At 43.1% G+C, this 14,590-nt stretch overlaps 1 protein-coding gene across 2 annotated transcripts in view; it reads right to left on the bottom strand.

Annotated features, from left to right (window-relative positions):
- The window catches only part of CFAP58 (cilia and flagella associated protein 58), a 118,329-nt gene extending 104,297 nt beyond the window's left edge, over window positions 1-14,032 (bottom strand). For both annotated transcript variants that reach the window (XM_047762055.1, XM_047762056.1), the window contains exons 1-4: window positions 13,889-14,032; window positions 7,621-7,902; window positions 5,130-5,278; window positions 1,441-1,597 (exon numbers count right to left, since the gene is read on the bottom strand). In XM_047762055.1, the coding sequence (XP_047618011.1) occupies window positions 1,441-1,597; window positions 5,130-5,278; window positions 7,621-7,902; window positions 13,889-13,897 (597 nt within the window). In that variant the 5' untranslated portion in view covers window positions 13,898-14,032. The remainder of the gene's footprint in view (window positions 1-1,440; window positions 1,598-5,129; window positions 5,279-7,620; window positions 7,903-13,888) is intronic.
- Between the last annotated feature and the right edge of the window lie 558 nt (window positions 14,033-14,590).

The raw sequence follows: 14,590 nt of genomic DNA, 5'->3' as shown, positions 1-14,590 counted from the left end.
CAGAAAGGACAGAGGGAAAGAGATGAGCCCCTTGCCAGGCTAGGTCTCAACCGGCCAAGTTCCTCCCTCTCTCAGATATTTCATTTCCAGGGCAGTCCCTTCATAGTAGCATGTCTCCCGTGGCAGAGTCATCTTTGAAGCCCAGCATTCAAACTTTTCAAAAGTATTCTCTATTGTTTTTCAAAGCCTTGGCACCAAACATCCACCCTGATGGTGGGAACAAATCCACAAAGAAAGGTATAAAATCCAGTTAAAAATGGAAGCCAAGAATTCTAGAGAAGTCAAACATGGAAAGAACTCACCAAACTCTCCATCAACAGAAAATAAATAAAATGTAGCCAGCTACCCTAAATACGAAATTGTGGTTTCCATGAGTCCTGGATATTGCTAAACAGAGTACTATGGTTTTATCATGGATGGCCAAATTCTATGAAAGTACCTTTCTTATCTCATGCTCAAAGGAGGCCCATTTTTCTCCTGGAGCCTGCACTTGTATACTATCTATTTGACTTCTGGTTTTACAGAAGAATGTTCAGAAGGATTCAGCTAGATGGCTTCCATACAAAAGAAACTGCTTTCACCATCCCCACATGCAGGGCACACTGATCTTCTCAGGGGACACTCTCTTGGGCCAAAAATGTAAGCAGTTCCCTGCTTTGGTGACTTTCTCAGAGACTATTAAGAAGACCAACTCAGGAGTTCCCGTCGTGGCGCAGTGGTTAACGAATCCGACTAGGAACCATGAGGTTGCAGGTTCGGTCCCTGCCCTTGCTCAGTGGGTTAATGATCCGGCGTTGCCGTGAGCTGTGGTGTAGGTTGCAGACGCGGCTCGGATCCCGCATTGCTGTGGCTCTGGCGTAGGCCGGTGGCTACAGCTCCGATTCAACCCCTAGCCTGGGAACCTCTATATGCTGCAGGAGCGGCCCAAGAAATAGCAACAACAACAACAACAGCAACAACAAAAAAGACAAAAGACAAAAGACAAAAAAAAAAGAAGACCAACTCAGTAAAACTACTCTCGCAAAAACAAACCAAAGAAACAAGCAGGGAGTTCCCATCGTGGCTCAGCGGAAATAAATCTGACTAGCATCCATGAGGATGCAGGTTCGATCCCTAGCCTCACTCAGTGGGTTAAGGACCCAGCATTGCCATGAGTTGTGGTGTAGGTCGCAGCCTTACTGTGTCTGTGGTGTAGGCCAGTGGCTACAGCTCCAATTTGACCCCTAACCTGGGACCCTCCAGATGCTATGAGTGCGGTCCTAAAAAAAGACAAAAAAAAAAAAGAAAGAAAGAAAGAAGCAGAACAATCAATGGATGCTTTGTTTGGGCACCAGGGAGTTAATCTGAGAGAGGACCAAGGCAGGAAGGGAGTCTGGGGAAGGACAAAAGCTCCTTCTGGAAGTAATGTCCCTTCTTCTTGCTCTCCATGGCAGAGCAGACCTGGCTGATGGCCTGTTCTGCCTCTTCCCTGGACCGCTCTGTATCTTGCTGCTGTTCAGTGATCTGAGCTAAGGACTCTCGTAATTTCACCACTTCTGACAAGAGCTGGTCTCGCTCCTTGGTCACTTCTTCCTTGAACTTCAGCAAATCTCGGATACTGAAAAAGAAGAACATGGGAGTCAGACTATACAGCCATCCACTCAGGGATTCTTCTTGTCATCCTCTGAGCTTGTTTTCAAGGGAAAGACTTCAGGTCAATGAGTAACACTGTTCAGGTGTGAAAGAGAAAAATCTTTATGTCCTGATGGGGAGAGCTAATTGTGAGTTGTTAACTCAAAAAGAGGAAGTTCCAATAATAATGTGCATTGTATGACACTGTTTCTTTTTTTCTTTTTTTTCTTTTTCTTTTTCTTTTGTGTGTGTGTCTTTGTAGGGCCACACTCACGGCATACGGAAGTTCCCAGGCTAGGGGTCAAATCAGAGCTGTAGCCGCCGGCCTACACCACATCCACAGCAATGCTAGATCTGAGCCACATCTGCAACCTACACCACAGCTCATGGCAACACTGGATCCTTAACCCACTGAGGGAGGCCAGGGATCGAACTTGCGTCCTCATGGATACTAGTTGGATTCATAATCACCGAGGCACAATGGGAACTCCCCGTTTCTTGTTTTTAAGCAATACAGTCCATGTTTGTGTGTTTGTGTGTGTTTGTGTGTCTGTGTGTGTGTGCATACACATGTGCATGCACGCTATAGGCATTTTTATAGAAGTCCAGAAAGTCAGACACCAAATTGACAACTGGTTATCTCTAAGAAGTGGAACTTAGGGTGGGAGAGTTTGTGAGGATGCTTATTTTTACTCATTTTCCACATCTCTGTAGTATTTGAATTTGTTAAAACAAAAGGATTGTGCTATTATCAACTCTTGTAATTAACCCTAAGGAAATGTCAATTTAGAAAATTATTTGTTTAATATATCCATTAGATATCACATCTCTAAAGTCTAAAATGAAATATAAATGTAGACAAACACTACACATTGCCAGTTTTTGTTTGTTTGTTTTTTACCCATTCACCCATGGAGATTTGCTTCTCCCAAAGGGACGCAACCAGATAAAATGTCCCCAAGAACAAAATTTGGAAAATCATTCATCGCGATGCAGTTTTTGAAAGGTACGATGTAACACTGGTGGATTTGAAGTTTTTGGAGGGTATGTGATAACATTCGTTGATTTGAATTGTAAACTAGTTACCTCAGCATTTCAAAAGCCAATATATATGATTTGGCATGACTTTCTGCAGAATTAGCATTTTGAAAGTAGAAAAACTATGTCTGATATGAGCTGTGCGGCAGAATTTGTCTAGAGCAAGGCAGCTACTTGAGAGATGAGAAAGCAGAGAACTTGCATTTGGGACACTTCAGCTGACAGTCATCCAATGACTGTTAGAAACACAGTAAGTGGACAATATTTACTGACCAACAGCTTTGATATAACTGTTTAATAAAAAATCTTCAAAACCGCATTCAGACTCTTCTTCAGAAAGGAGACCTTGGAGTTCCCGTCGTGGCTCAGTGGTTAACGAATCTGACTAGGAACCATGATGTTGAGGGTTCAATCCCTGGCCTTGCTCAGTGGGTTAAGGATCCTGCATTGCCATGAGCTGTGGTGTAGGTCACAGACGTGGCTCAGATCCTGCGTTGCTGTGGCTCTGATGTAGGCTGGCAGCTACAGCTCTGATTGGACCCCTAGTCTGGGAACCTCTATATGCTGCAGGAGCGGCCCTAGAAAAGGCAAAAAAAAAAAAGAAAGAAAAAAAGAAAGGAGACCTTGAATTCTAAGGTTCCTGTGAAGAAAGACAGCTAAACGCACCATCGAAGATACAATTCTGGGCTGTATGGTTTCTTCAGTTCTCCTCCTCATCATGTTCCTATTTCCATAAAAGTCCCCTCTAACCAAATCAGTTCCCTCTCAGTTGCTCTGATTGTGCATGACCTCTTTAATAAGAAAATAGAGTCTATTATAATAAACACTGCATCTTGGGTGTGTTTTAACTATTCCCTCCCCCAATACCTGCATTTAGAACTATCTATCAACATTGGATAAATGCATCTAGAAAGCATAAGCAACCTAGATAGCAGTTGGATACAGTTAAAAATGCCTGAGGAAGTGTATACTCATCCCTGACTCACTAATTAATGCAAGGTTTTGCATGCCCTGCCCAGTGCTAGATCCCTAGAGGGAAGTAAAAATAGATGGTTTCCTTCAAGGAGTTCACAGCCTTATGGGCAGAGAAGCACAATTAATTTCAGTACAATGTGATCGGTGCTGTACTTGAGGTAGGTGTTGGTTCCATAGAAAGAGGGACCACTGTGGTTCTTCGACTTGGCCATTGAGTCCGGACTGGGGAGGAGATTGGAACAAAGATGTTGCTAGTGATACGCTTAATATGGTGTTTGATATGGATGTTGAAAGATGCATAGTTGTTTACTGAGTGGAGAAGAGAAAAAAAAGGATGCCTGACATAGAAAACAGCATATCCACACTCACATCAATGGACAGATCCTCTGGACAGAAAATCAATAAGGCAACAGAGATCCTAAATGACACAATGGAAAAGTTAGACTTGATACTTTCAGGACATGACGTTCAAAAAAATCAGAATATGCAGTCTTTTCAAATGCACATGAAAACAGCATATCCAAAGGAATGGGGGTGTAAGTAAGCATGGTGTTGCTGGATGTGACTCTAGCAAGACTGACTGGGGCCAATCTGTGGAAAGCTCTGTTCAAGCCTTTGAACTTTATCCTTTAGAAATGGTAGCTGTCCAAGGTGTTTATGCTTGAGATAGAAGCATATAGGTACGTGTTTTAGAAGCACATATCTGGTATGGAAGATGGTAAAGAGGTGAGATGTCTCCTGGAAGGCTGGGAGAACCGTTAGGAGCCTACCGCTAAATCCAGCAGAGAAGGGGGGCTCAAACCAAACAGAAGGGCTGGCGACAGGGAGGAGGGGAGTGATGCTTCAAAGACTGAGTCAACAAGGTAATCTTAAGGGATGAAGGGGTAGCAGGAGTGAAGAGCAGCTCTGTTTTCGGGCCTAGAACCTGGGGAGATAGGAAGGATGGTGACGAGACTAATCATGGCAGCTGGACTGGGTGGGGGTGGCGGTGGGGGGAGAGGATGAGAAGCTGGGTAGAAAATCAGCCAGTTCCATTCCACACAAAAGTCTAAGAGATAAACTTAAGATCTTTACTCATTTTGAAACCATAACACTGCTCCTGTAGAACCAAAAGTGTGCAATAACCACAAATTAGAAATTCTTGGGTGTAGAGAAAGGGAATATTAAAAAGAAAAAAAAAAACAGGAATCCCCTGGTGGCGCAGTGGGTTAAGGATCTGGCATTGACACTGCCATGGCACGTGCTGCTGCTGCTGCCGCTGCCGCGGCATGGGTTCAGTCCTTGGCCAGGGAACTTCCACACGCCAAGGGCACAGCCAAAATAAAATTAAATTAAGAAAAAGAAAAAACAGCAGTAAATAGAAAACTCTCTTGAGAACCCAACAAAGGAGAGTCTGGTATTCACAAAGAATGTTTAAGATGGTACTGCAAGCCCCAGGCTGTCTGTTAAAGAAAGAGGCTTCTGCAAAAGCATGTTCAATACACTTCACGAAGGTTATGACCTACTTGCTATCCTGGTCCATGGACAGTCCAGACCCTTGCTCAACCAGTTTGGTTAGGTTCACTATTTCCTCTTTCAGGGCAAGAATTGTCTCCTTCGCCTTCTGCTCTTTGTCATAGGCTGAATCCACCATCTTCCAGGCTTTTTCAATTTCCTAGATGGGCCATGGGATATCAATGAGAAAACAAAACTAGGTTCCTAATGCAAGACAGACTGAACAAAGAGAATAATAAAACAGCTACAATATACAAGTTATTTATGAGGAAAGATGATCACATATTACACACTATTAAATATATACAGACATTGCATTAAACGAGCTAGTCAGTACTGAAGAGCAGTTTTAAGGAGGGGTGCTGGAAAAGGATTTGCCTAGATAAATGTGGCTATAAGGCTCACATACTGCAAGGGCCACTATAACTAGTAGGATTATTTCTAATAAAGATGTTGAGCTAGGTTTACAAAATCTAAAATTAAAGCTATGTGCAGATGATTTATAGGAGGGGAAAAAAAAAAAGCTTTATTACAGAAGGAACAGCCTTGGATCCAAGTCCTAATCTGAAGCTGTTGATAGATTCCATATTTAATACATATTTTGCCCTCAGGCCCTAAGTGAGCTCCTGGATGGCAGTGTGAACTTTAGAGCCATCCGTAGCAATGAGGTCTTCACTGTCACCTAATTGTACACAACAGCCTTGGTAATTCCCATTTCCAAAAACCCAAGCCCAAGACGTCTCACTAAATGCTTAAAGAGGAAAAGCAAAACTATTCTGAATGCAATGTGAAATATTAACATAAGCACTTAAAAGTGAATTATAGCCATTGAAGTAAAAGGATGAAGGACAGTAAACATTGCAACAGCCTCGAGTTTTGCCCTGCTACTTAATTTTCTCGCAAAATTTCATCAAAGGGAATATGAGTCCTTTTATACAGGTATGAATCGATATGCTTAGGATAAAAATATTCTACTTATATGTTGACAAGGAATAAAATGAGTGGAAGAGAGTATTTAATTTAATACATTCATGCCATTAAGAGAGAGAGAGAAAGAGAGAGAGAGGGAGGGGGAGGGCAACAGGAGGGGTTGATCCTTGGGTAAATACAGAACATAGTGACTCAAAAGAAAATATCAGTTTATGGTATATGTTTTTCCACAGCAACCACATGTACTATTTCTGGCAAAACAAATGAAGGCTATTAAAACAAAAATAAGATTATATGAAGTTTTGTCCAAAGCAACTTTATCAATTAGATTGTAATTAATTCATGACTTCCATTTCCAGTTTTCAATTTACAATAAAAAGTGGGGGAGTTTTCTCATCATAAAATAAATGAAAGCCTTCTTATATTGGTACTTCTGCAAGGAGAAGAAGAGGCAATAGAGAGAAACAATAGAGAAAAAATGACAATAGAGAGAAAACTACCCTAAAAAAAAGTGGTTCCTGGGGAAACATCGAGGGGAGGGATAAATTAGGAGGTTGGGATGAACATATACACACTATTATATATAAAGCAGGTAAGTAACAAGGACCTATTGTATAGCATAGGTAAATCTACTCAATACTGTGTAATAACCTATATGGGAAAAGACTCTGAAAAGGAATAGAGATGTATATGTGTAACTGATTCACTTTGCTACACACCTGAAACTACATAACATAGTAAGTTAACTGGTACTCCAATACTTTTTAAGTGGTTCCTAAAAAAACAGGCAAGTCACATTTTGCACTAGTCTTGGAAATTCATTTAAATTGAGGTATGTTTAACTACATGATATCAAGGGAATTATCTAAAAATTTCGTAAATTATTTCTGAACACTAGGGTTTCAATTATAAATTAAAATATCTTAGCCTCTTAGCACCCTGCAATCTACAAGGCATGTTTGTGTTTTACCTTCAAAATAATGCAACACACTTGAGGATGAAAAGATAAAGTGTAAAACAAAGCCTCACTCTCTCAGTATCCATCCCCACCCCCAGACGGAATCCCTGTTCTCCCATTGCAAGGAACTGACTGGATGATAGGCAAGAGCAAAGGGGCGATAAAAGGAAAGATCCTGAAAATTACCATATGGAAATTCTCAAGGTAATCTCTTCTAAAACAGAAAAGGTAGAACTATGAAAATATCTCTAGCAAGCTATCATCCTGAGATATTTAACCATTTCTCTTGCATCAAACAAGACATACTGAGATTTCTAATACTGCACTTACATATGGCTGATTCTTTTTGCTAACCTAGTATTTCTTAGAAACCAAGCCAGTTAGGTTTTACACTATTTTCTGCATAGTGAAACTCACTCAAGCTAATTATTTGCTTTGAAAATGAACATCATTCCCTGGGCTTAATGAATATATGAATCATGTAAATTTTCACTTAATAACTCTTTTACTACCAGCCGGGAGCTGCCAGTAAGTATCATGAAAGGATGATGTTTTCGGTACGGGCTGCATTAATGGCAGCTCACCATCGGTTCCATTTCTAGCAAATCACTCACCTTCTTCAGGGATGCGATGGTGGTCTGGTCATCCTGAGAGAGCTTCAGGGCGGTGGCGACCTTCGCCGAATTAACCACAATCTCTGCATTCAGCTCTCTGCACTTGGCCATCAGACGCTTTTCATTGTCATAAGACTTTTTCATGACCGCGTGAAGCTTCTCATATTCAATCCTAAATCTCTCCAAACTTTTGTCTCCTGAAAGTTCATTGAGAACCTCCTGAAAATCTCTTTCGATTTCTTCATACGCGGTTTCCTCCAGCACTAGTTTTTCACTCTTTTCCTGTTCAAAAGGGCAAAGATGGGCATGAAGATTGCAATATTTACCCCATCACTACTCGGGAATGACTGTTATTATGTGTGAATAAAAGACTTTCATACAAGCAAAATAAAAGCCACTGACGAGAGGACAATTTAAGATTATATGATGGGAAGCCTCCTTGCTCCTCTCCTGATGCCGATATATATGTATATATTAGCATTAGTATAATATTTCCTACCACATAGTGTTAAGGGTTAGATTAAATGGGATATTTTATGGCAAACACTTAGCCAAGTGCCTGGCAAACAGTAGATATTCAATAAATTTTCAATTATGTTAAGATTATTCCTAGCCTGTTCCTTACTGCCCCCAGGACGACAGAGGGAAGCCATGGCGTGCTGAGGTCAGACATAAGGAGATCTTGCTTTGGACACCATGAAATCACACTTACTCACTGTTAAAGCCATCCAGAATATAGAATATTCTCCTTAAAAATATGCCATGGCTTCCCTTAAAAAATTAACCTATGGAATTTCCACTGTGGTACAACAGGATCAGCAGCATCTCTGGAGCCCTAGAACACAGCTTCAATCCCCAGCCCAGCACAGTGAGTTAAGGATCTGGCATTGCCACAGCTGCAGCATAGGCCACAACTGTGGCTAAGATCTAATCCCTGGCCTGGGAAATCCATATGCTGTGGGGCAGTCAAAAAAAAAAAAAAAAAAAAGGAGTTCCCATAGTGGCTCAGCAGAAACGAATCTGACTAGCATCCATGAGGATGAAGGTTTGATCCCTGGCCTCACTCAATGGGTTAAGGATCCAGTGTTGCCATGAGCTATGGTGTAGGTCCCAGGTGCAGCTTGGATCCTGCATTGCTGTGGCTGTGGTATAGGCCAGCGGCTACAGCTCCAATTCAACCCCTAGCCTGGGAACCTCCATATGCCATGGGTGCGGCTCTAAAAAAAAAAAGAGAGAGAGAGAGAGAAACTAACCTAGTTCATCTCCATAAGAATACTGAAATGCCCCCTGGGCAATGGTCATGGGCCTTCTCCACATTTGCTTTCCATGGTTCGCTGGGAAGCAAATTATTTAAAAATATCAGCCCAGATGTAGAGATGTAACTCAAGCAAGTCTGACATGACTAAGATGAGAACCCAGGACTTAGTTATATAAGAATTCTTATTTGTCAAATGTTATGGGTTGAATTGTGTTCCCCTGAAAGTTATGTTGAAGTCCTAATGCCCAGGAACTGTGCATGCGACCTTATTTGGAAACAGAGTCATTGCACATACAATTAGTTAAGCTGAGGTCGTACTGGAGTAGAGTGGGTCCTAACACCATATGATTGGTGTCCTTATAAAAAGAGGGGAAATTTTGTAACTGTGTGGCAATGGATAATAAAGAAACTTATTGCGGTAACCATTCTGAAATGTATACATATATTAAATCATTATGCTGCACACCTAAAACTAATACAATGTTGTATGTCAATTATATCTCAATTTAAAAGGAGGTGGAATTTAGACAAAGATTCACACACACACACACACACACACATACATGAGAACACTATGTGATAGATGGAAGTAGAGATTAGACTGATACAGCTGCAAGCCAAGGAACGCTAAGAATTTCTGGCTACCACCAAAAGCTAGGAAGTGACAAGGAAGGATTTTACTCAGTCTCCAAGGGAGCATGGCTCTGCCAAAATCTTGATTTCAGACTTCTAGCCTCCAGAATCGTGAAACAATAAATTTCTGCTATTTTAAGTCACCTAGTTTGTGGTACTGTTACAGATGCCCTAGCCAACTAATACACCTACTCTTCACTACCTTCAGCACAATATTACAAAAGAATGCATGTGATTAATATATTTATTCAGCAAATATTGATTGAACATCTGTTGCATTGAGTTGGAAAGATGGAGCCTGTAGGAGATAACAAGGTAAGGAATAAACAGCCTTCCCATAAGAAAATATATATTAAGAGCTGATGGAGTACACATGCAAATAATGGAAGTATAGAATTTGACACCTGCCACAGAACACATTCAAAGTTCTACAAGAACCTACAGGAAGACAAAATTACTCCCAGCAGCAAAAATTAAAGCAAATTTCATAAAGGAAGTGGCATTTGAGCAAGCACAAAAGGGAGACTGGAGTTATGACAGGTAGATGTAAAGAGGAGGATATTTCTGACCCACGGCAAAGCTTGACCAAAGGCTCAGGGCCAAGCAAGTATCCAGAATTTGAGAATGGTTAAGAAGCTCAAGTTAGCTAAAGTATAAGAAGTATGACAGGAAGCTAGATAGGGAGTTAGGGACAGACTGGAGGCCTTGAATGATATTCTAAGAAATATGGAGTGGGAGTTCCCGTTGTGGCTCAGTGGCTAACGAATCCGACTAAGGAACCATGAGGTTGCGGGTTCGATCCCTGGCCTTGCTCAGTGGGTTAACGATCTGGCGTTGCCATGAACTGTAGTGTAGGTCCCAGAGGTGGCTCAGATCCCAAGTTGCTGTGGCTCTGGCAAAGGCCAGTGGCTACAGCTCTGATTAGACCCCTAGCCTGGGAACTTCCATATGCCGTGGGTGTGGCCCTAGAAAAGGCAAAAAGACAAAAAGAAAAAAGAAATATGGAGTGGATTATTCTGTAAGCCATAGGGAACTGCTTAGATTTTTGAGCAAAGAACTGATAAGGTTTGGAAGGTTTCATTTAATGTTTGCAATATTATGCTTTGATATTCTATACAAAAAGGGCTTTAACAAAAAAAAGAGGGGGAAGGGGAGTTCCCTTGCTGTACAGCAGGTTAGGGATCTGGCATTGTCACTGCAGCAGCTTGGGTTGCTGCTGGGGCTTGTTGAATCCCTGGACCAGGAACTTCCATATTCCACAGGTTAGCTAAAACAAAAAACAAACAAACAAAAAAGATTTAACACAGAGGTTCACAGGCTAGGGGTTGAATCAGAGCTACGGCTACTCCGACAGCCACAGCAACATGAGATCTGAGCCATGTCTGAGACCTACACCACAGCTCATGGCAACACCAGATCCTTAACCTACTGAGGGAGGCCAGGGGTTGAACCTGCATCCTCGTGGATGCTAGTCAGACTCACTTCCACTGAGCCACGACAGGAACTCCCTCAATAAGTCTACTTCTTACCTATCACTTTGCCTTTCACCGAATTCCTTCTGGGCTGAGACATAAAGAATCTGAACTTCAGGGGAGTTCCCATTGTGGCTCAGTGGTTAATGAACCCGACTAGTATCCATGAGGATGCAGGTTTGATCCCTGGCCTTGCTCAGTGGGTCGGGGATCTGGTGTTGCCATAAGCTGACGCAGCTCGAATCTGGCGTTGCTGTGGCTGTGGCTATGGCCGGCAGCTGTAGCTCCAGTTGGACCCCTAGCCTGGGAACCTCCATATGCCATGGAAAAAAAAGAACCTGAACTTCAGTTCTGAAGAACCAAGTCCTGAGACCAGAACTAAAACCCCGAACAAATGGAAGGTGTTAACTACTTTTGAAGCATTCTTCATTCCAGAGAGAGGGTTTTTCGCAGTTAGCCTATCTGTGATTAATATATTTATTCAGCAAATATTGATTGAACATCTGTTGCATTGAGTTGGAATGATGGAGTTAGCCTATCAGACCCCCTGACACCAGATGATCTCAAGATTGAAGGAAGGCAGGCCCTGCACACATCCTGACCCTTATGAGCAGCCCTGCTCCTCGACTATAAGACTCACCTCCCACCCCCCAGGTTGGGACACACAGTTTTGAGGGCATTAGCCCACTGTGGCCCCCTTTGCCTGGCAAAGCAGTAAAGTTATCCTTTCCTACCCCACCCACCCCCTCAAAAAAAAAGAAAGAAACTGAAACAATCTCTAATTCCAATAGCAAAGTAAAATTCAAGTTCACCCTGAAGATGCAGGGTAAGTAGTCTAGTTTACTTTCTGCTTTGACAAACCTGCCTTGTCCAACATGGAGAAAGTCTACACATTTCTGGCTTTCAAAACCACTTGTACTGAGGGATAAATCAGGACCTTGGGATTAACATATACACACTACTATATATAAAATAGGTAACCAATAAGGACATAATGTATAACACAGGGAACTATACTCAATTTTTATAAAAATCTATAAGGGAAAAGAATCAGAAAAAATACATATGTATGTATAACTGAATCACTTAGCTGTACACTTGAAACTAACACAACATTGTAAATGAACTATATGTCAATTAAAAAAAAACACTTGTACTATTGATTACACTTCTGAAGATGACATGCAAGCAAAACGGAGTCCACATCTTAAAAACAGATGTACAGTCACAAGCATATCTATATAACATTTTGTATAACAACATCAACACTAATATTAAACTCAACAGAGGTTTTCTTCCTGACAAAAAAGCAGACTATTGCAAAGGGCACAATATAGCAATTCCACAAAGGAGGAAAAATCCTATTAAGGACTGGTGCTGCTGCTCTGTGCTTTCCCCTTGTTGACGCTAAACATGAACACACACAAACATTTATCATGGCAATGTTCTCGGTTCCATCCCTGTAAATGGTATTAATGTCAACATTTGATCACTAGCTTAATGATTTATTTGCAGGAAAGGTTTTCCCTGTACACCTGGCACTTGGCACAAGAATGGACAAATATTTAAAAAAAAAAAGAAAACTTTTAAAGAAACTTTTATGAACAAAAGAAATTTGTTCATATTGTCATTTAAAAATATATCACTATAGGAGTTCCCATTGTGGATCAGTGGGTTCCAAACCCAACTAGTATCCACGAGGATGCACTCAGTGGGTTAGGGATCCTGAGTTGCCATGAGCTGAGGTATAGGGCCACAGATGCATCTCCCATCCAGCATGGCTGTGGGATAGGCTGGCAGCTATAGCTCCATTTGACCCCTAGCCTGGGAACTTCCATATGCTGCACCTGCAGCCCTAAAAAAAAAAAAAAAAAAAAAAGGAACTGCAATAGAGGTGGGTGCATGATGGTGGTGAGAGAAGCTGGGACCAGGGCTGGCTTCATGGGCATGTGAACTATGCAGTTGCACAGGGCCCCTTGTCCAGAGGTGCCCCATCCTTAGTTTAATGCTCTGCTGAAATTCTTAATAAATTTTCTAACAAGAAGCTCTGCATTTTCATCTTTCATTGAGCCTCACAAACTACGAAGCTGATCCCGGTTAGGACTGACTATGTGATGGGTGAGTGGGGGAAGGGCTCTGAGGGAACAATGAAGGATTTGGGTTAGGGTCATTGTGGATCAGAACTGTGGCTGGCAGATGACAACAGGGACCTTGCAAGGGGTCAGAACAGCCAAGGGGTCATTAAAGGGTTGCAGAAATTAACCCCTCATCAGTGAGGCTGAAGATGGGCTGTGCTACAAAATGAGGGAGTAAATGGAGGGTTTAAAGATATCAAAATAGTGGTCAGTGACAACACAGGGCAGTGGTGACCGGCTGAAGAGCTTAAGGAAGATGTGTCACAGCAGGTGGTCAGATGATAGGGAATTGTGGTGTGACAGGTGGACAAGGGCCGGTAAACAGGGGTGACATTGCATATTTATGAGGCCTTCTTCCAGGTCCTCCCAGTCAGCAAGACATCAGTGTTTCTGTGTTTATCTCTTCTGTAGATAACGGCTCAAAACCTAGGGGTGGGGCCTTTCTTGTGTGAGTCTGGGAACTTACTGATTTCCTACTGTGCTTAGCACAGCACCAGTTAAATAGGGTGGGGTGGGGGTGTCCACCCAATGGAAGGAGAGGCAAAAGATAATGGGGCCGGAGCCTAAGGGCACGGGGGCCAGGGGCCGGGAGCCAGGGGCCGGGGACGGGCGGGGGGGTGAAGCTGCAGGTGGAGATAGGGTGTTGACTGGGGGAATACTGGAAATCAGTGAATGTGACAGAAGGTAAGTCTACAGTAGAAGAGATACGACGGGACTGGGAGGGGTTGAGTGAGCAAGGGAGGACAGAGAGAGGGGCACCGACTTCTGACCTCGGCCATCCTGACGGGCTCTGTGGGTGGCCTCAGAGGCTGTGGTGGAGGTCTCGGAAACTGGGCGGGAGTCTGAGGAATGGGCTATGCACCGCCCCCAGCATCTAAAACAGAGCCAAGTTACTTGTACCCCCCAAAAGGGGGCGAAACCCTGCGCGCGGCGCGTCCTCCGGTCTCCTGGCAACCGCCACGCCCTGTGCCGGCGCCGGAGGACGTTCGAAAGAGGTGGAGCCTCCGAGGCCTGCTCCAGGGCGGTGTTTCCCAGAGTCGTATGCAAATATTCTGAATGGGGCGGAAGCACAAAGATGAAGGGCGGTGCCTCTTGGGGACTGGGAAGAGTCCCAAGCTGTGCGCTGAAGATAGAAACATCTTAGAAAGAAGAGGCACTGGGCAAGACCTGGGAGCTGTCAGTGGAGAACCGGGGACTAATACGTAGAAGACGGTCTGTAATCAGAGGGCTGTGAATTAGGAAAGACCGTCAGTCACACTCTGCCCTCTGTCATATTGGTGACCTGGTCAGGGGAACAAGAAATAATCTAGAGTCAATTCTAACCCTTATGACTATAGCTACTATACGCAGGACGCGGCGGGGGGGGGGGGGGGGGGGGGGGGGGGGGCGGAGCGCACTAAGGCAGAGAAAACACAGACCTTGCCCCCAAAGGGTTTAGTCACTAGTGGTGAGGAAGATAGGGGGCAGAGGAA

Source organism: Phacochoerus africanus, chromosome 15 (assembly GCF_016906955.1).
Source record: "Phacochoerus africanus isolate WHEZ1 chromosome 15, ROS_Pafr_v1, whole genome shotgun sequence".
NCBI classification, from domain to species: Eukaryota; Metazoa; Chordata; class Mammalia; order Artiodactyla; family Suidae; genus Phacochoerus; species Phacochoerus africanus.
This window is presented reverse-complemented; position numbering and strand designations above follow the sequence as displayed.